The sequence below is a fragment of the Corythoichthys intestinalis genome, chromosome 10, assembly GCF_030265065.1.
Source record: "Corythoichthys intestinalis isolate RoL2023-P3 chromosome 10, ASM3026506v1, whole genome shotgun sequence".
In the NCBI taxonomy this organism is placed as follows: domain Eukaryota; kingdom Metazoa; phylum Chordata; class Actinopteri; order Syngnathiformes; family Syngnathidae; genus Corythoichthys; species Corythoichthys intestinalis.
The window spans coordinates 42,718,688-42,741,423 of NC_080404.1; the positions used below are offsets into that span (position 1 = coordinate 42,718,688).

Consider the following 22,736-nt stretch of genomic DNA (forward strand, 5'->3'; position numbering starts at 1 on the left):
TTTGATCATTTACAAAGGCAGCATAAAATTGTGGATTTTCAGGCTGCGTAATCTTTAGACAGATAAACAAATTACCCTGGGCCCTCCGGCGGAGGAGGAGCGCTCGCTCGGCTAAACATTCATTACCGGCGCTCCTGGAGCTGGTGCTGCGCCGCGCAGCCAGCAGGCAACCTTTGGCGTGTTAGGGCTCGGCAAGCAGAAAATAACATGATGGCGAGTTAACCGACCGTGCCATGATAGATGACGCCACGCGCTGGCCTGTTTACAGGCCCATGTCTCAACAATCTGTAATGCTCAGAGCCGGGCAGCGTGTGCTCAGTGAATCATCAGCCAATCTGCGGACACACTAACTGTCCTCTGCATTACAAGCAATTAGCTCTTTGCGCCACGTTAACACGGCACGCAGCCGTCTACATGTGTGGACGCCACTGTTTTTGACCGTCACTCTTTTTTGCCCAACTTAGAGTTACATAGTTATTGTTTTAGTGTTGCTACAGTCAGTCAAGAAGAAAGGTCAGGAAGGAATTTCTCATTTGTTGTGAACAAAAGAAAGTCAAACTTCCTGAAGGCCCCCTGTTGCGGGCTGTTGAGTGTACAATACACTGCTGCATCTCTTTTCACAGCTGAATGCTGCAAGGTTTGGTTCTCCACACCCAAATGCGTGCTTAGAATCCAACAACAAGGATCTAAAATGCTTAGCTTTTTGTTGGTCATTGTAACTTTTTTCTATTACCTTTTTCCATAGAAAAACATGTTGGAAATTGTCTTATTTAAAATAGGGCATTGCTCTTTGGATCGCACTGTGATGGTTTTCATCTGGGTTTTCATTTGGGAGAGTATCACAAGTTTCAAGTGATGATATTAGAAGTGCTAGTAGAAGACAGGCAAGCAAACACATCACTGATTTAGAAAAACAAATTTATGGAGAGACAAGAGCTCAAAGGATTTTTTGATAGTATGGTATCAAAGGGGTAGGTTTGGGCTGAACCAGAGATGGGTAGTAAACTAGGGTTTGGAAAATCTGGCATGAAGCCGATTCGATATGTATCTAGATTCACAGGTTACGATTCGATTAAAAATCGATACATTTTTTAGGCCGAGCGATTCGATACAGTTTAAGAATGATACGGTTCGATACAGAGTGAAAACGATACGATAGTAAACATTTGTTGTGTGTGTCTGTACAGTATTTTAAAAATATAAAAAAGACCACATTTTTTAATAGCAAAATTAAACAACATTTCATACCAATGTTATGTTTTATTTTTTCAAGAGAAAAAAAATAAGGCTTACTATGTGACCGTCATTTTGTTGGATGGGATTGATAATACAATAAAACTCCAGTGACAGACAACAATAAAGTGCAGTAATTTAATTAATGTATTTCATTGTAAGTAATTTAAGTGCAAACTTTCAACGTAAACATTTTACAAGCAAAAAATGTTATATGCAGCAGCTCTTGAAAAAAAGAATTAAACCTGTTAGTGTTATCATGAATAAATAATAAATTATGCTTTACCACTGGTATAACAGGGGGAATAAAAATATGGCATTTTAGACAGACAGGTCTATCTATAATCATTACTTTAACCTTATACACAGCAAAATCATTCACTTATGCCTGTGCTTCCACATTTTTGTATTCCTCATCACTGTCTATATATATATATATATATATATATGTATATATATATATATATATATATATATATATATATATATATATATATATATATATATTTTTTTTTTTTAAACCTGTCCTGTTCAGCTGTTTGACACAGAGAATGGAAGTCTAAGTGCCCGGATTCTGAACAGTTTTAATGTTTCACATTGAGAGTCTGACATACTCCCATTGTGATCATTCAAAATACCTTTTTATTATGACAAAGCAGCGAACAGGAAGGGATTATGGGGGGACAGAAGAAAAGAAATACAAGAGAAGAAAGAAAAGAAACACATACACAAACAACAACAAGAAATACATTGAACATCTAAACTAGTTACTAATATGCTGGTGCTATCGTCAGCGAGATGTATTTCCGGTTTACACCATGTGGGGGCCTATTGGCCAGTGAAAGAGGAGAATGGGGGTGGGGGTGTCTATAAGACTATAAGCTAAGTGATTGAAAGGGGTAGAGTGTACACAAATCAGTTCTGTGATCTAGAACCCAGTAATCGTATGAATCTCATGAGTGTAAGCCCGTTGGCGACCAACCCTACGCCGCCGCATCGCCAATCCCGGCACCGGAACCCCCAACCCGAGCATGCCCTACCACATCCAGCAGCACGCAAGCCCCACCGGGCGCGCGACAGCCACGCAGACGGGCGGAGAAACCGCGCGGGCGCCAACCCAGGGCCACGGCCCCCACCCAGCCAGCACGGGGAGGGAGGGCTGGCGGGGGGGTGGTGGGGCCATGCGCAGCCCATCCCTCCTCCCGCCGCCCAGCAAAGGAGCCACCGCCCCCCCCCCCCCCCCCCCCCCCCCCCCGGGACCCAGGGTGGTCCCCCGGGCCACCTGCGCGCCCATCAACCGGCCTTCAGGGATGGCAGGAGGGGACGCATCACCAACCAAACGCCTACACCCACCACCGCCCGCCCACCCGGGCCACGAGCCACAGCCACAGCCCCCCAACCGGCACGGCACGCCACGGGACCCCCAGCGGTCCACCAAGCCCCAGGCAAGGCAGGGTCCCCCGCCGGTGCAGGCGACACCCCGCTGATACACCGGCGCCCAGCCAGCGACCCGCGACGGAGCGCAGGGCGGATGCCCAGCCAGAGAAGAGACAGACAGGTCTAATTATAATCATTACTTTAACCTTATACACAGCAAAATCATTCACTTATGCCTGTGCTTCCACATTTTTGTATTCCTCATCACTGTCTATATCTCTTTTGAAGGGCAAATTTTTCTTGAGGAAGATCAACTGATCCACATGTTCATGTTTAAGTAGACTGCGTTTCGTGGAAACAATATCTCCAGCAGATCGTGCTGCCCTTTCCACCATTGTAGTGGGTTATTTTTCAGGGTTAAAACTCACAATCTCTGTACCGCTTCACACTTCACACTAGCTCTGTCCCATGCGAACAGATCTGGCTGCCTTCGTCACTTCAAAGTCCGACTTTTGTTTTCCTGGGTGCGTTGAAAATCAATCGCTGCACGTCGCTGGCGTGGTGCGCAAACTGTCCATTGTTTTAGCATGTTGCTTCGTTGCCACTACTAGTTTCGTTTTGGGTTGTGAAGAAAACGCTACGGAGCGTGCGTTACAGTGGTTTCGTTAGCTCTCGCGTTGTTATGACACGCCCATGACGATCGGGTAATGACGGCGACTACTAGCAGTTCTGCCGAAATGAATTGGAAGTTGAGGCAACCACGACGGCGGTCACAATCTATGTGTGTGACACAAGCGTAGCATGTGAGGTAAAAGCTAAATTATTATCATATTAAGCAATGGATTGAACTAGGCATTAGAAGCAGATTCTTGTGCTCGCGATAACAGAATTTTATCTCTACTATCAGTTTATCGTTCTCAAGCTTAGTAGTAACGCGTTACATGTACACAGTTACATTTACTTAGATAACTTTTTGAGAAAAATGTACTTCTAAGAGTAGATTTACTAAGCTATACTTTTAACTCGAGTAGATTTGTGAATAAATGACGCTACTCTTACCCCACTACTTTGGGCTACACAAAAGTCGTTACATTGTTCCTCTTTATTCTCCATATTAGATTTATTATTTTTTTGCCAGCAATGCCAAGAGTAGAGACGTGCCTGGTGTATTACTGGGGTATCACTACTGATTTCAACAATGAGATGTCACAACAATAATCACTTGACTCCATTTTACCAATCAGACGCAAGCTTGCCATTCTATCATAGACTTCATAATGTATTGTTGGGATACAGGGCGCGGGGGCGATAAATAGGGGGCCTGCATTGTTGGCGAGGCCGTCAAAGCTGACCAAGTGGAATCACAGACAAAGAGCTTTTATCGTTGAAAGTTCTTTTGAATAAATGCTCAAATCCCCGAATTCTTTATAGATATGGACGTAAAACAATCTAGATTCTTGGTTAAAAGCATAAAAGACCTTGCAGTGAGCATTAATTTTATGTAAATATGTCGAAGTACAATGCTAGTCTTTTAGTGAATGTAGCTAGCGGCACAGAGCTTTTCCGGTGAAAATTCTTGTGAATAAATGCTCAAATCCCCGAATTCTTTATAGATACTATCAGGGGTGAAACTGGCAAGAATTTCTTGCCGGAACTCCCTGACGTGAAGGTCGCCACGGAGCCAGAAATGTTTTTTTTTTTTTTTTTTTTTTTGGGGGGGGGGGGTCAAACCTCTCAAAGTACTGAAATGCAAAGAAAACTGTTTTAGCACATTTATTTCTATAACACATACAAAAACCGATTTTCATTCAAAATTCTATTTTTTCAAGGATTTGCAAAATAAAAGTTAACAAAAACAGCAATAACCCCAACCTCCATCTTCTAATTTTTATTTTTCCTCATTTCCTCACATACTAAATGCCAAATCTCAATTATAAGTTCTTAAAAACATAGGATGTATAATAAAATTTAAGCTAATGTAAACCTTTATTATTATTTTTTTTTTTAATAAAAATATATAACATACATTCACATAAATAAGTACAAATGACTTATATCATGTAGAGTGAAATGGAATATATTTTGAAGATCGCGCAAACATTTACTTTATTTTTCAAAATCATAACGAAATAAGTAGCCTAACATAAATGAACAAATATAAGTCCAAAGTGCACATTGACAGCTGTTTTGAACCTCCCCATCAGAGCAAATAAAACTAAATATGATAAATAAGCCTCCTCAACTCTTTCGTTGCTCTTAAAGATGTGATCCATTTTATGCAACAACCTTTTTTTTTTTTGCTGTTCCAGAAAACATGCACATTCGAACCAATCAGAGCTAACTATCTCTGCTGAGCACATGTCAGTATGTCAGCCAATTGAACGGATGAATGAGTCCAGGCGTTTTGCTTTGCTGCGTGCATTCGCACATTGACGTGACTCATCATCGTCAGACTCGGATAACTGCAGCAGCTGGGGAAACCTCCATGCCGTCCGTGGAAAATAAAATAAAATAATAAATACCGGTGGAAACGGATTACGCTACTTAAGCACTTTATCACGCTTGTTGTTAACACTTGTGTATGTAAATCTGATGTTGGTAGATTGTTTTCTTCTTGGAGATGAAATGCATGTGTGGCACTTTGGCATTTAAAAAAAAAAAATCCTTACATAGCGTTTTGACAGGAATCAAAGCATCGTGTACCGGAACAGCATTCCGGCCCTGAATCTTATACCGGAACCGCGTTCTGGCCCTGAATTTTATACCGGAACTGCGTTCCTGACCGTTCTGGCCCACTTTCACCCTTGGATACTATTGACGTAAAACAGTTTCGATTCTTGGTTAAAAGCATAAAAAACCTTGCAGTTAGCATTAATTTTATGTAAATATGTCAAAGTACAATGCTCGTCTGTTAGTGAATATAGCTCGCGGCCGCCTAAAGTAAACAGCTTTTCCGGTGAAAATTCTTGTGAATAAATGCTCAAATCCCCGAATTCTTTATAGATACTATGGACGTAAAACAGTCTTGATTCTTGGTTAAAAGCAAAAAAAAAAAAAACATGCAGTTAGCGTCTATTTTACGTAAATATGTCAAAGTACAATGCTAGTCTGTTAGCAAATGTAGCTAGTGGCCGCCTTATGTAAACAGCTTTTTCGGTGAAAATTCTAGTGAATAAATGCTTAAATCCCCGAATTCTTTATAGATATGGACGTAAAACGGTCTGGATTCTTGGTTAAAAGCAAAAAAAAAAAAAAAAAAAAAAAAGTGCAGTTAGCATTTATTTTGCGTAAATTTTGCGAACTATGATGCCAATGCAGTAGCGGCTAATTTCTCCCATTGATTTTTTTCACAACGTTTCAAAATGCATGCATGGTACGAAAAATATGATAATTACCTTAAATCTTAGAACAAATCACTCCTGAGAAAATCCTGTTTGAATGCGGTACAGCTTTCGTACTTTTTCAACAGAAATCCGGCGTTAGATCGCTGCGTGCGTGTTTGTGAATAGCTTCTCTTGATGAGGGTGGCCCCCTACTTGAAGGCGATGCACAGTGGCCCCCTACTTGAAGGCGATGCACAGTGCATGACCAATAGTATTGACCCGTCAATACTATTATAAAGTCTATGCTTTCGATCTTCACGCCAGCCTGTTGAATCACGTGGTGTCTTTAAAGCACCGTAGAAAATGAAGTATTTGATATAGAGCGCTGCCCTCAACATGACTCGAAAGCGTGGATTTTAACCTCTGTCACAGTTTTTATTTGGCACCAATTGCCCACGGAAAACCGGAGATATGATCCTTTTAATTTCAAACTAGTAATTATGAAGGAACTACTACTTTACTATTCAATCTCGGAACAATTTTCTCCACCAGAGGGCGGTCATGCTCTTTGGACGAATAATGCTTAATTTATGAATGTTTTTTCCTCTCGTCGGAATTCAATGATTTAATTTTTTTGTATTTCTTTTGCTTAATGTGGTTATGTAATGGCTTATTATACAGTATCATTATAACAAAAGTCCATACAGATAACTTTGTGCTCAAAAAAAAAAATACCATTGTTTAAAAAAAAAAAGTTAATCCAACAAAGTATAAGCAGTTACTCACAATGTTACTCTATGTTACTTGAGTATTCTTTTCACCAAATATTTTTTACTTGTACTTGAGTACATTTTTTGGACGACTACATTTACTTTTAGTCGAGTAATATTATTTTGAAGTAACGCTACTCTTACTTGAGTAAAGGTTTTGGCTACTCTACCCACCTCTGTTCTCAACATTGGTAGGGACGATATAACAGCATAACCAAACCAATTATTGAACGGGGGTCAAGTCTACATTTCTCACGAATATGAACCTAAATATTTGATATGCTTAAATGCTAAATGATCGATGCAAATCTGTATTGACTTATACTTTCATGTGTATTGGTTCAGGTGATACAAAGTTCGATTCAAACCTTTGTTTTAACAAATTACTAAAGAAACATTTTGAAGTGGAAGTCCCTTTACTAAAAAAATGGGGAGCTATCCAAAAATGGAGCCACTTGTAAGGGACACTGGAGCACCCCAGACTCAAAGTAAAGTATTGTAATGTAAAGGAATTTGGGGGAAAATATGTATGAAAAAAGCAATTGAGATATCCAAGGACCAATCTACATTTGAGGCATGCTAGACTACCGAAGACTCGAATCAAAGTACTCTCATGAAATTCTGATGAGTGATTTCATTTAGAGCTGAAACGAATACTCGAGCAACTCGAGTAATTCGAGTTTAAAAAACGATCCGAGTAATTTTATTCACCTCGAGGAATCGTTTAATTTTGCCAGCTCTAAGCATCCCGTTTTGCCCGGACTACTTTTAATGTGGGACAATGTGCTGACGTCACGTGCGTAAAGGAAGAAGCAATAAAAAGGAAAAAAAAAAAATTTACCGCAGCTGACAACCGCTACAAACTACGCCGACGTTGCTAAAAACTACGCCCGCATGATGCTAGTTTGGTAGCAGGTAGTGTCCGATGCGTCTCATAGATATCGCATGCATTTAGGACTAGATGCGAAATGACAGACTCGGCCGCGTCTGGGCAGCGTTAGTAAACAGCCGCCATCTCATCGCTAATAAATACGTTACTGTCACATGCTCACGTAACGTTAGCCCTTCGGAGGGCTAGGTTTCCATTGATTATGACCACTGTCGATGCGTGGCTAACCTGTCTTACATACCGACTTTATTTAATCTGTAAAAACACAGCGCTGTAGAGTGATGAGGGTGTAAAATTAAAACATAATAAAGCTAACTGTCAGTTTTAGCTCAGTAGTCATTGCTGAATAAATGTGCTCCAATACAGCAGGTATCATACATTTATTTTGAACACTGCAAAAACTCAAAATCCTACCAGTACTTACAGTTTAGACTAACTTAAAACTTAACTTAAAAATACCTTCACACAAATGGAAACTTAATTGAAACACGTGGGAAAAGCATGTAGCTTTCAAGTGATGTGTGCTATCAAGCGTAATTACATTTTTAGGTAAGAAAAATGTTTTTTTTTACACATATATATATATATATATATATATATATAAGGTCTAGAAGTATTTTGAGAGAAAGCAGTGAATTTTTTTTCTAGTCACATCTTAGATGCAATTGTTGGCTGTTTTCAACAATGTACAACGAAAATAAAGACATTGATTGACTGAAAATGGTTCAATATTGGATTAAATGTCTTTTTCTCTTGTATATGTATAATTGCTCTTTACCTATAAAAAAAAAAAAAAAAGTTTTATCCGACTACCCAATTAATCGATAGAATTTTCAGTCGATTACTCGATTACTAAAATATTAGATAGCTGCAGCCCTAATTTCATTTCAGATTGTTTTTGTGTCAGTTCATGTACATGTTCATGTCAGTGTCCCCCTGAAGTGGAGCCATTCTATACTTTCCTGCCTTTTATTTATTATGAACTATATTGTTGTTGTAAAGCACTTTGTGGACCTTTCGGGTTTCTGTAAAGTGCTAAGGTGCTATAGAAATAAATTTTATTTTGGATAGCGTCCTTTTTTTTTTTTTTTTTTTTTTTAAATAAAGGGACTTGCACTCTGAAGCCACCGCATTTCATTACCGTGATGCACATTGACGTCTTTTTACATTGCTTACAGTGGCTGCTACTGGCCGAAAAAAAAAAAACCCTTCTAATATCCCTCCTTTTCAAAGGGTCGGAGGAGGCGGCATGTTGTCGATATGAATCTGTCGGGGCTGTGTGAGTGTGCGTGTGGTGCTGGGGGGGTCAAGTAATCAGTCAAGCAAACATGCATTTGAGGGGGGAAAATGGACCGGCACATTAATGTAAGTCTAAACATAATAAAAATAATTCACTTAATAGTGGTAGGGTCTATTCTATCCTTACAACATATGGGAAGACAATCGAAATGACCTATATAACTGAACTCATTATATAATGCAAATATTATTTGCTTAAAAGTTGGTGGGGACAATTTTAGCATCCTGAAAAGTTATGTCCCTACCGTCCCTATGCAAACCTACGCCCTTGGATGGCGTATGCCAAGACTCCTTGTTGTGACCTCCTTCTTCCATGTGTGACGTGACAGATCAAGCGAAATGGAGCATCGAAACCTCAAATATTTACAGTTACTGTACAAGCAATTCATTAGGTACTATACAAAGCATGCAAAAGGGTCTTGAATTAACTTTGATGGCCTTTATGAAGCGTGTTGATGATCAGGATGAAGCTCACCTTTAAGACCAGGTCTCTGGCTGATGAGGACATGAGGATTCGGTCACACCAGGCAGGGCATCTGGTGTTCATGTACTGCTTCCCCTGATTGCTGTCTTCACTGTATGGGTAACTGAAGGGAAACATAAGCCAAATAAGTGACCAGGAACGGCGTTAGCTCTCAGTAGAGTCCAGACCATACAAAAACACACTGCGTTTACATAGTAAAATCAAAATTAGGTAATAAAATTATTAGAGATGTAATCGAAAATTCGGCGCCAAAAACGTACGGTTGAAAACAGCTAAAATTGCATTTTCTGTTTTTGGTTAAAAGACCGAACGTTTACCACTGAAAAATGTGTATCCTCTTGTGATGAACGTAATCAAAACACGGCGAGAAGCAACACTATTGCCTCACCGCCAACATGTTCATGGTTTGGAATTATTTTGAGGTATCAAATAAATGTATAAATGATTAAGTGAAGAAAAATAAAATAAATTTGCTTCATTGCCGCTACACGCTCGTTCTGAAGTTACTTTTCATTGATGTTAGAAAAACATCAATGTTTAATTATTGTTTTATTAACCATTTATTTCATCGTTGAAAGTTAAAGTAAAATAAATATATGTGAATTAATAATAATAATAATTATTATTATAATAATAGCATTTTTAATCAAATGTATGTTAGTTTGTTTAGAAAAAAATAACTCACGAGTCATTGACGCAGTTTATATCAGCAATTAGCCGACAGAGGAAAAACGTCAATTAGCAGCACTTTTTTATTTGATTGAACATTGCCTGATTTGTGTACTTAGAAAAAGTTTTTAGACTCCCAAACTTTAAACAAATTTTATATTCTTAAAAGAGTAAAGCTGTACAGTTGATACAGAAAGCTATAATAAATTATTTTCGAAGTAAGAAGTCATTCATTTTGCTACTTAGAACATGCCTCAAACAACTTCAAGTTAAATTACAAATCTGTGGTCTGGTTTGGCCCACATAAGGCTGTAAGTTGTTTCAGCTAATATATGTTTGTGTGTGGATGTGTGATTAAGTTCAGAGCTACAGTTTGTGGAGTTATCTGTGAGTGATTTCCTCTGAAGGCTAATTTAATTTACATAATTTACATATCGATCAGACGAGATGTACGTTTGAACAGCAATTGTTTTGGGTCAAGTGTTCTATTGTTAAAATGAGTGTCGTTTTGAACATAAGTGTGTTACAGCTTTACGAATTGTCAAAAGTGAAAGAAGTATTAATAGCTTCAAAAACCACAATTGTGTAATTTTCTGTCCAACAAGCTGAACAGCTTCAGGTTTAGAGATGAACGAACACGTCATGTTAAGAAAGTAAAAAATAAGATACTGCAAGGTACAATAAAGTCCTGTTTACGAGACTAAAAAAAAAAAGAACAACTGAAGACAAAATGGCGGACGAGACTCCGGTGTCGTAGAGTCGAAATCACCTAAGTTGAGTACGTCGTAACCCGGAGTCTACCTGTATATCGATTCTTTGTGGGAGCATATCACCATATTGATATATTGTCACACCTCTATTGGGTATATAAATATATGTGAGATGCACAATGAATCATAGAGCTGAACAGGATTGAACGCAATCACATCACCTACTTTATAACACAAACAGAGCAAAGTATTTTCAAGAAAACAACAGGAGGTCCATTAGCATGACTAGTCATCTGAGTAATCTCTTGAATCAACACATACGAACTGCTTAATCAAAGTAATATTTCTCTGCCAACTGCACAGGTTGTGAGTGCGTTTGGTGGAGGGAGTAAGAACGAGAAAGGGAGGGGTAGAATAACAGCGAGAATGAGAGCAATTGCAGGCCGGGGGATGACTGGGTTTGCCGATATGTTTGACTACATCCCTACACAGTCATCAAAAACAGATTAGGTACGGCGGCAAATGGCCAATAGAGATTGCACGTGTCTTGGAACAGCAGGGAATGATCACTTGATTTAAGCAGCGGCAGGCGCGGCGCTGGGCGAGCTGATAAAGATTTACATTGTTGAGAATTCAATTTGCCCATTCGGCTCATCAAACGGCTTCAGATTTACACACCACCGATCCAATTTGTTTGCCAGTGCTCATCAGGGTGGAAGGGAAGCTTACATACTGTAATACCAATCCAATTTGCTCCTTCAATAGCACATGTGCTAACTGTAGCAGAACACAAAGTGAGTGTTCTCTGCAAGCATGGTTTTATGACCACCTAACCCACAGTACAGTACCTCTACTTCTTTAAAGATATTGCAGATGTAATGTAAGTAATTTAATTATAAATATGCTGAAACACTACTCAGTAGTGGAAAAAAATCACAAATACAGTACCGGCTTCATCCTGGGTACGCATTGACTAAGGTAAACAATGAAAGATCCAATACTACAGCTACAATGATAAATTAGGCCTGCAAGCAGGACTGAACGGGCCCTCGCACTTTGGCGCAACTCGGACGTCACGCAACTCGGACGGCACACAGGTCAGGGTGGTGGCAGATCGTCTCCTTCTCATCATCTCCTGAGAACCTAACTTGCTCGGAACTCGCGTCTTTTTTGGGATTAGAAATACATTCACACACCTAGGTGAAAATGCCCCAATTGAAGAGAGTCCTAAAAAAAAAAGGAGGCGCTATTAAGCTGTGCTGTCACGCCCAAATTTAAAACCAAAATGAATCTTCTAATTGGGCCAATTCGACCAAGTGTGGCAAATTTTGTGCGTCTGTAAGCTACCAAAGTCCCTGAAAAAAAATCTACTTCCTTTTAATGACAGCAAAGGGTCGTCATGGCAACATACAGACATGCGGACATGGGCCTTAAATTGTAGTCTTACAAAAGGTCTTGAAACTACAATGACCAACCTGAAAAGAACTGGACATGTATAGGTAAAATGAGTGACTTTCTGTTGCCACTAGTTGGCGGTGTAGGGTTGATGCAAATGAGCCCTAAAGGACCCTTCAGGAAACTACTCTCACCAAGCACGGGAAATTTGGCGCAGATTAGTTGTAGGTCTTATTTGTGGCGAGACGAAATGACGACAGAAATTTTCCCTTTCCTGTTGGACCCCTCTGCTTCAACAAAACCTCAATATTTTTCACCAGGCACCTGAACACACGTCTTAAGGCTCATATGAAACAGGTTTGAGGTCAACTGATTTATTTACCTTCTAGGAGGAGCCGGTCTCGTAAAAAAGTCAGTTTTCTTTTCCCAGCAGGGGGCGCCAGGCCTAATGGGTAATATTTCAATGCAGTCGTGTTCAGGCTGGGATGCCTCACATACATGCCAGATATGAAATGGATTGAACTTTTTATCAGGGAGTTATTAGTCATTTTCTGAATTTGGTGTATTGCCAAAAAATGGCTGACTTTGGCACCCCACCCAGGTCAGGCCCGTGAACAAAAACACACCATTTTGAAAACTTAAGATTTCATATGTCTCATGAACAGTCTCACCAGTTTTGAGAAGAATTCAAGTAATTCTCTAGGTGCCAAGATCTCAAATGTGCACCCTGTAAATCGATAAAAATTTCACATTCAATCCAAAATACCCGATTTCCTGTTGGGTTTGGAATATGGATGCAAGAGACAAAATGTTGCAAAATTATCGAAATTTAAGCAAAGCCGCATGTATCTGTAAATTTTTGTCAGTTTTCGAGCATGTTCTGGATTCCAAATTCACCATTTTGAATATTAATAATTAGGGTTGTTCCGATCATGTTTTTTTGCTCCCGGTTTTAGTTTGAGTATCTGCCGATCCCGATTTTTCCCAATCCGATTGCTCCTTTTTGCTCCCGATTCTATTCCAATCATGCCCGATAATTTTTCCCGATCATATAAATTTTGGCAATGCATTAAGAAAAAAATGAAAAAACTCGGACGAATATATACATTCAACATACAGTACATTCGACATACAGTACTGTTTTTGTTTTATTATGACAATAAATCCTCAAGATGGCATTTACATTATTAACATTCTTTCTGTGAGAGGGATCCACGGATAGAAAGACTTGTGACTTTGTAAATTGTGACTAAATATTGCCATCTAGTGTATTTGTTGAGCTTTAAGTAAATGATACTGTAGGCATGCATGATGGGAAGTGGAACCATGACTGTGCGTAGTGCTACCAATGGATATATCTTCTCTGCATTGGGAAATAACATAAGGTGTTAAGAAAAGATCATTTGCTACCTTGATTCCCCACATTACCTCCCATGATATTTCTAATCGTAGGGAGAGGGATTTTAAGGCTCTAGCCAATAAAAAGAAAAGGCTCCAAAGGCTGCCAAAATTCACTCTACTCATTTTACGCTCCCTTTTATCTCTCTATATAGGTAAAACGGCGCCATTACAGATTGAGCGCGCCAATGCGTGAGTGGGTTGTGCAGCGCATGCATTAATTGCGTTAAATTTATTAACGCGATACATTTTTAAAAAAATTAATTACCGCCGTTATCGGGATACTTTGAAAATGACGTGATCGGACCCGATTGATCGGGATGCCGATCGGTCGGGACATCTCTAATAACAATAACAATCATAGTAATAACAATCATTTGTATTACAATAAGGCTCTCACACCAGTTGGGGCTCGGGCCCTAATAATCCTTTGCAAAAGAATAAGGCCTCGCGCTTGTTGGTGCTCGGGCCCTTATCAAAACTCAAGCTAAAACTGTAGGAATCAATCAAAAACACTGTTTTTGCTGGACAAATCCGATCACGTTGATAGAAAATGACAAAGAACATTACAAGATGGTTGTTGATTTATTCTTTCATTCAATTTAACAGTGTGTCTGAAGCACTTGACCGTGACCGATTCATTTTCAAATTACTTTTCACTGAAAAGCATACTCATTATAACATTGTTCATGTACGTGTGCTGTTGATTTTTGTATATTGTGAGTTAATGTAATGGCAGGGGGTGTACTCTAATGTATGGGGTTATAGAAGGGGGCACACACAGGGCCAACACACACGTTCACCCAAACGCACACGCTCAGGGCCCCCCTACCAGGTGAACAAACAGACCTGCGGAGCAATACTGTAGAGAGGTTCCCTGCCTCCAATGAGCATTAATAGCAATCAAACAATTGGGAAAATGCATGGTCCTTTTGCAATGCTAATTAAAAGGCTAAAAAAAGTGATCCAGGGATAAAAGGGCATGAAGAAAGGAGTAGTTTAAATACAAGAAAGCAGAAGAAAAAGACAGCAAACAGAAAGAGGTGGAAAAGAGCAAAAATCTTCAAAGGGTTGGTTAGCTGCTTGAATTTAGGGTGGCCTGAATGCCCCCTGCTTTCTGAGGGAGGGATCCCAGTCTTAACAGTGAACAATCCTCCTATCAGGTCCTCGACTCTATTACTATTGCTATTTTATTGACCAACAAGCCAAATGCAGTTCACTTTGGTGTTGAAAGAGATTGAAAGAAGATGGCGTTTTCCCCCTCACTTCCTTCAAACAATAAACTTCCGCCAGATAGCAAATGAGCCATTACATTCAAAACTTTGTCATTTTTGATGGCAGCCAGCGGTTGTAAAAGCAGATTCAAAATCTCTCGACAATAGCAATTACAGGGCAATTCTGTGCACCTGTGCTTATATAGGTTGGTCCCTTTCTTTGTACCGCACCCTGCATTGGTTCCGAGGAAGATAACAAGCCTTAATGCAACAGCAAACATTTGAATGGTGTGCTCTGGCTAAAGTGATGAACGTGTCCGATTAGTGGCTTCACAAATTTATCACGGTGGGTAAACGGTCTGAGAGGGTGTGTGGGCCGGAGGCCATCAGTCCTATCAGACCCTTATTGCCTACACAAAGACAAATTACAATAATTAATGGGCCAAGCTGATAACTAACAGTCGTGTATTTGTATAGAAGCATGACACAATTTATACATACACAGGTCCTTAATAACGCACGCTAGCAGTTACTGAGCTTGAGTCATATGACGTTATTGAGGATATCCACAATTGAATATGCCTGTTAGGATGAAATAATTATGGTTAGCCTTTATTACCACTGGCCAGAATCCATATATTGTGTGACCTCTCCAAAGTTTCCCGATTTTAAGCAGGAATAAGAAATTTCAAATTGACGTAGCGCCAGAATTTGAATTGAATTCACTCCGCCGAACTCCTTTAAGACATGAGTACAGTGATCCCTCGTTTTTCACGGTTAATGGGGACCAGAACCCGTAGTAATGCCCCCCCCCCCCCAAAAAAAAAAATGTGTGACCAATGTATTTAATCTAGGGCTGTCAAAATTATCGCGTTAACGGGCGGTAATTTTTTTTTAAAAAATTAATCACGTTAAAATATTTGACGCAATTAACGAACATGCCCCTTTGAAACAGATTAAAATGACAGCAGTGTAATGTCCGCTTGTTACTTGTTTTTTGGTGTTTGGCGCCCTCTGCTGGCGCTTGGGCCCAAATGAGTTTATGAATTTCAGCACAATGAGCGAGCAAGGTGTAATTATTGACATCAATTTCAGTCAAAAAATAAATTAATAACTCGCCAGTGGAGCTACTAGTTTATTTTTTGATTGGAATTTTTACAAATTTTAATAAAACGAAAACATTAAGACAGACGTCATCCGTCATTCCAGGGATATCATATTTTGCTTTTCAAAAGGTGGACACAAATAACAGACATTAATAATCCCCGTTTAGGCTTATATTCAAAGTTTGTATGGATCGATAGCATGCACGCACTGTCCGTGCACGTCACACATACATACGGGCAGTTTGTCCTGACTCTCGGCCGTGGAGGCAATGTTGAAATATTGCTCACTTGGAACAGAGAGAAAACTGAGCATTCTCAGGCTTATCCTCAACCCATTTTTATTTTTTATGACTGTTGTCAAGCTCAGCCCTTCCTCAAAAGCCGTGTTCACTGCAAGCTAGGCGCTAATAACGCACAGGTGCATCGCTACGGTAACGACTCTCTCGCTATTTGATGACGTAATTGCTGCATTAAATCCGATTTGCGGGACTGGACAGTACAGACCGCCGCGACAGTCTGGAAAAATGTGGCCCAGATCGGATTTAGACCACAGACAAAAATGACCCAGATCGGATTTGAAATGGTCCCGTTCTATGCGACTTGTCACGTTCAGACCGTCAAGTTAATGTCTCACTCGAGTCGGAAAAACACGAAAAAATCGGATTCGTGCATTAAGACCTGTAGTATGAACGTAGCCTAAGTGATTGAATCGGGACAACTCATCTGTATTTATTTTATTTTATTTTTTTAATTGGAAAAAAAAAAAAAAAACATCTGCGATAGACTGAGGGTGCTAAATTTGAAGCGCGAAGTAGCGAGGGATCACTGTATTTATCTTGCCAACATATGAATTCCAAGTACATATAAAACAACACTTAGCCTAGGATTTTTATTAGTAAATTTAACTAAGACTGATTGTTTATTTTCCTAAAAATGTAAATATGATCCTCATTCTCCATTATAAACTGGGCTATGGAAGTCAGTTAAAGCCTACCCTAGCTGGATAATTATTTTGCAGTCATTTGTGATACCCATGAGGTCTGAGCGAGAATAATAAAGTCGTTTAAAAAACATATTTTATTAAGTAGACATTTCGATTTTCTGATTGGTTTGTTTGCCCATTTTTTGTGGCGCTGACCTATCATCTGAGATGATGCATGAGAGTATGGTCCCATATCTAGAGTGTGTAGAGCCCATCAAGAGCTCACTCATTCACGCTTGGATTGGGGCTTAATGTTTGATTTGACTGCAGACACATTACTCACATTTACTTCAGCCTGTTTGTTTTCACACAGTAAAACGAGGCGAGGTGCATGAGGCCTTACCCACTATGTGTGTGGACGTGTCACACTGTTATTGAGGGAGAGGGCTTGCCATTCACATTTTTTTCCGCAAGCTTCTGCAGCAACATAGATGATTTACAGGAATTCAATGCATACTGTTTGCCAAGTTATTTTTTTTTACACGAAAACATCACGTCTGAAGATCTCCGATTCTATCAAACCATCGTTTCTGATTCATATCTAAAAAATAAAAATAGACCTTATACAAAATAGCAAAGAAATCATAAAACAACTAATTCACGGATATAAAGACTTGTAATTCTTAAAAGATAAACGCTATTATGAGTTAAAATAATTTGATATCGAAACCCCTCTTGACGTTTTCGTTTTATACAATCTGTAAGATTAGTTTAACTAGTGGGTCGCCATTGTTGTTAACGTTGCAGGGTTGTGACGCCACATGGTTATGCTGCCGTGCTTCCAGAGTACGACTCTAGCGACATAAACATGGCATCTGTCCAACTCTTTCAATTTGAACCCGAGAGGAACATAAATGAGCATGACAGCACTGTCAATATTTCACAAAACGAGCAGCAAAAGCAAAATGAACAGGAAAGACGGGATGAGACGAGGCGAGAGTACGAAAAAAATGGTGTTCTGCCATGAGCTACAGCGGCCAAACATCCTACAAGAGGTGAATTTGACACCCAAAGTACGACCTTGCACTTTCAACTTGTTTTGTTTAGTTGCATACAGACAGAACATAATAAAGATGCCTTAAGAAAATACTTAAACGTAGTAATATAAATAAGGGTTGTTTAAATGTTCTTCGTGACTAATGTGGTCAATAGATCAACAATCTGCTTTAAAGCTACAACAAGAAAAAAACAATCCTTAAAAGTATGACTGGGAAACACATTCAAAAAGTATTTTGAGGAAGTGAAAAGGTAATAAAATACTCAATAAAAACACAAATAGTAAGTGCTCGCTGCTTTTGACCTATGAGCACATGTGTTGGACGCCTCACCGCGTAGAAGGAATTGCAGTAACCCGGTATTATTCCTCAAGTGACAGTGACAATCTTCGTCATCACCCCGAGTGTCAATTGCAGGTATAAAAACATGGCGCCCTCCGTAGGTCAAAACATTTACTAAATACACTCACCAGCCACTTTATTAGGTACACCATGCTAGTAACGGGTTGGACCCGCTTTTGCCTTCAGAACTGCCTCAATTCTTCGTGGCATAGATTCAACAAGGTGCTGGAAGCATTCCTCAGAGAGTTTGGTCCATATTGACATGATGGCATCACAGAGTTGGTGCAGATTTGTCGGCTGGACATCCATGATGCGAATCTCCCGTTCCACCACATCCCAAAGATGCTCTATTGGATTGAGATCTGGTGACTGTGGAGGCCATCTGAGTACAGTGAACTCATTGTCATGTTCAAGAAACCAGTCTGAGATGATTCCAGCTTTATGACATGGCGCATTATCCTGCTGAAAGTAGCCATCAGAAGTTGGGTACATTGTGGTCATAAAGGGATGGACATGGTCAGCAACAATACTCAGGTAGGCTGTGGCATTCCAACGATGCTCAATTGGTGCCAAGGGCCCCAAAGAGTGCCAAGAAAATATTCCCCACACCATTACACCACCAGCCTGAACCACTGATACAAGGCAGGATGGATCCATGCTTTCATGTTGACGCCAAATTCTGACCCTACCATCCGAATGTCGCAGCAGAAATCGAGACTCATCAGACCAGGCAACGTTTTTCCAATCTTCTATTGTCCAATTTCGATGAGCTTGGGCAAATTGTAGCCTCAGTTTCCTGTTCTTAGCTGAAAGGAGTGACACCCGTCGTGGTCTTCTGCTGCTGTAGCCCATCTGCCTCAAAGTTCAATGTACTGTGCGTTCAGAGATGCTCTTCTGCCTACCTCGGTTGTAATGGGTGGTTATTTGAGTCACTGTTGCCTTTCTATCAGCTCGAACCAGTCTGGCCATTCTCCTCTGACCTCTGGCATCAACAAGTCATTTCCGCCCACAGAACTGCCGCTCACTGGATATTTTTTCTTTTTCAGACCATTATCTGTAAACCCTAGAGATGGTTGTGCGTGAAAATCCCAGTAGATCAGCAATTTCTGAAATACTCAGACCAGTCCTTCTGGCACCAACAACCATGCCACGTTCAAAGTCACTCAAATCACCTTTCTTCCCCATACTGATGCTCAGTTTGAACTGCAGGAGATTGTCTTAAACCATGTCTACATGCCTAAATGCACTGAGTTACCGCCATGTGATTGGCTGATTAGAAATTAAGTGTTAACGAGCAGTTGGACAGGTGTACTTAATAAAGTGGCTGGTGAGTGTATAATAGACTTCTAAACCAATGGCAATATTCTATGTGTTTCTCATAATATATTTTAATAAAAGAGAACAATTGTGGCTTAATAGAGCCTACAAGTCCCTAAGTCCGAGGTTCCCTTTAATATAGTCTATATAACTTCCTAGTGGGGTATGACTGTATTTGTCAAAATCAAAGCAATCATTGACAGGTCAAGGGCACAGACGGACATAATGGGAGGTTGTCAATATTCGCAGGGCTTCTATCGGGTAAAACGTCAGAAATGACTCGCAGCCTCGGTTGCAATGTTTGTTTGCGTTGTCAGGGGAGGCCTGGAAAAACACAACACAACATACACATACTCGCAGACGCACAAAAGATCAGCCAAATGCTATCAATAAAGCGGGATGTTTGCTTCAGTCTGCCGAGCTGGGAGGCTCACAGGCACAACATTGGCACAGTGCAGTACAAACAGTGTAAAATGCCATCAGTAGCTCATTGCTCACAGCTTACTCCGGTTCAGCTATGACATGTGTAGCATTTAGTTTCTCCACGCAAAGGAAAAAAGTCGCGGATGGCCTCAATTGAATCCATACTGACAAAGATTGTTTTCAACAAAGCCTTCCCTTCAGTGGCATCATCCCAGGCAATGACACATGACAGTGGACATTATTCAGCTATTATCGAGACAATGGCCCCTCACCAATTTCACAGGCTCTCTAGTAGTTAGAATGATGGATGTGCAGATGATTGTAAACAATGTTCGTGTTCAGTTGATCAGCTGTTTTTCTTCACAAGCCATACACACAGCACTGCTTTGTTGAATAACTACTTTAGTGTTTCTTAATCAATGGAGAGAGGGCCTCCGATTCAGGACAGAATGACTAGTAGGTGAAGTCAGAGGACAAAGCGCCTCGTTTATGCTAAGAAACAGAAACAGTGGCACAATCGGACAAACATATCGCTAATTAGTTCTGCTGTTAATGCTTTGGTTGTGAAGTAGTTGTGAATGCCCACAATGGATAATTACAAATGCATATACATGTACGCCCCTTTCCCCCAGTTTGTTTGTTTTTTTTCTACCCGTCCTGTTCAACTGCTTAGACACGGAGACTTGAAAACTGAGTGTTCTTATAGTTTGAACAATTTTAATGTGTCACATGGGAATTTGATACACTCGCATTGTGGCTGTTCACTAGGTTTTATTTATTAGGAGAAAGCAGCGAACGGGGAGGGGTTTAGGAGGGACAGAAAGAAAGGAAGCAGATAGAAGAGGAAACAAACAACAACAAAAAATGCATCATCGAACACCTATGCTACCTAAGAACAGAGTGGTGCTATCCAGTGTTTTTCGTCAACAATGACGATAATGAAAATATTTCGTCAATGAACATTTTTTTCATGATGATGACGAGACGATAAGCTAAAAACATGTTTTGGGAGACAAAAAAATAAACAGCCTCATGACAGTTTTTGAACGAAATGAAAATGTGCAATATTTTCCTGTCACATAATCACAATATGGCTAGGTTCATACTACAGGTCTTAATGCACGAATACGATTTTTTCGTGTTTTTCCGACTCGGGTCAGGCATTAACTTGACGGTCTGAATGAGACAAGTCGCATAGAAGTGCACCATTTCAAATCCGACCTGAGTCACTTTCGTATGTGGTTCAAATCTGATCTGGGCCACATTTTTTCAGAACGTGACTGGTAGCCTGAACTGTCAAGACTCCCAAATCGGAATTCGTGCAGCAATTGCGTCAGCAAAGAGCAAGAGGCATGAAGGACGGCAGCCATGTAGGCATTAGCGCTTAGTTTTAACTCTGCTTTTAAGCACGAAGCGGGCTTGAACACAGTCATAAAAAAATAAAATGAAGAAAGAATAAGCCTTACAATTTTTGATTTTCATTGTGTGCGCCGAATGAGCAATATTTCATTACTGTACACATGGCCGAGTCTGGGCAAACTGACGCACCCACGACATTTTACGCACACACATCAAGGCTCGTGTATGCGTTCTATCAGTCCACATAAACTTTGAATATAAGACTAAACGGGGATTATTAATGTGTGTTATTCGTGTCCTCTTTTTGGAAAACAAAATATGATCACTCTGGAATGATATACAGCTAGCATGTGTAATTTGTTTTGATGCTTCTGCGCATGCGGGTCTCTTTGCTGAGCGCATCTCGGACTGCGAATTAGTGCGCATGCGTGATACTCGAACGCACCCGATGGACAAAGGCAGTCTGAATGGGCACGCCAAAAAAACAGATATGGCAAAAAATCGGATTTGTGCATTAAGACCTGTAGTATGAACCTAGCCTTAGTGACATTTTATGTGTCGTTGGCCTGCATCATAGCAGTGTCTGGTTGAGTCACTCATGTGACGTGCTGCGCTCCCCCCAATCAGTAGTGCAGTGTCCTCTCCACTCTCACGGCTTGCACACACGCAGTTCGTGGCAGTTCGTGGCGTTCAGGTGGGTATAATTCATTGAAAATAACGTACTGTTGTCCTGCTAAGTGTGTACAGTGATCCTTCGCTACTTTGCGCTTCAAACATCGTGCCCTCAGTCCCTTGCAGATATTTTTTTTTCAATTAAAACAAAAAAAATAAATGCAGGATCTTATAGAGATGTCCCATCCGATCATGTACAGCCTCACACTCTCCCTCCTGAAGCTTTTCTTTCTCACCAGGCAGCTGCAGCCTGTTAAAGTTAATGATGAGTGACAAGGGAGCTGCTTTGAACTTGCCAGAGAAGCTTGAAAATACTACCTTTCAAAGGCGCCGACTCGTTGAACTTTTTTAACATTGTCTGTAGTGTGCTATGGCAACTCATTGTGTTGTGTGCTGTTCTAAGCAGCATGAGTTCATTTGAGATGACTCACTCTATGAAGCATTTAATAAAGAATTATGATTTTTTTCCCCTTTTCTCCCCAAGGTATGTCTTATATGTATTGCTTTCCAATGCTAAATATGAATAAATATATTGAACAGACCAAAAAAGACCCAAAAATTAAAAAAAATTTTTTTTTAAAAATGTAAATAAGCTACACCTTAAATTTGCAGATTTCGATTATCTGGGGGAGCGGCGGTCCCCATTAACCGCGATAAAGGAGGGATTTACCACCAAGTATTACCACCAAGTTGCCGTAGTCCTTATTTATATACTGTATATTATACTTATACACGCTACAATGTGTGCTCTTCTGTCAATGTTCATTTGAAATATGATA

General features: G+C 40.1%; 1 protein-coding gene across 3 annotated transcripts in view; it reads right to left on the bottom strand.

The window, feature by feature from the left end:
* LOC130923279 (inositol polyphosphate-5-phosphatase A-like) overlaps positions 1 to 22,736 on the bottom strand; it is a 370,235-nt gene that overhangs the window by 13,385 nt on the left and 334,114 nt on the right. For all 3 annotated transcript variants that reach the window (XM_057848875.1, XM_057848873.1, XM_057848874.1), the window contains exon 13: positions 9,367 to 9,478. In XM_057848875.1, coding sequence (XP_057704858.1) covers positions 9,367 to 9,478 — 112 coding nt within the window. The remainder of the gene's footprint in view (positions 1 to 9,366; positions 9,479 to 22,736) is intronic.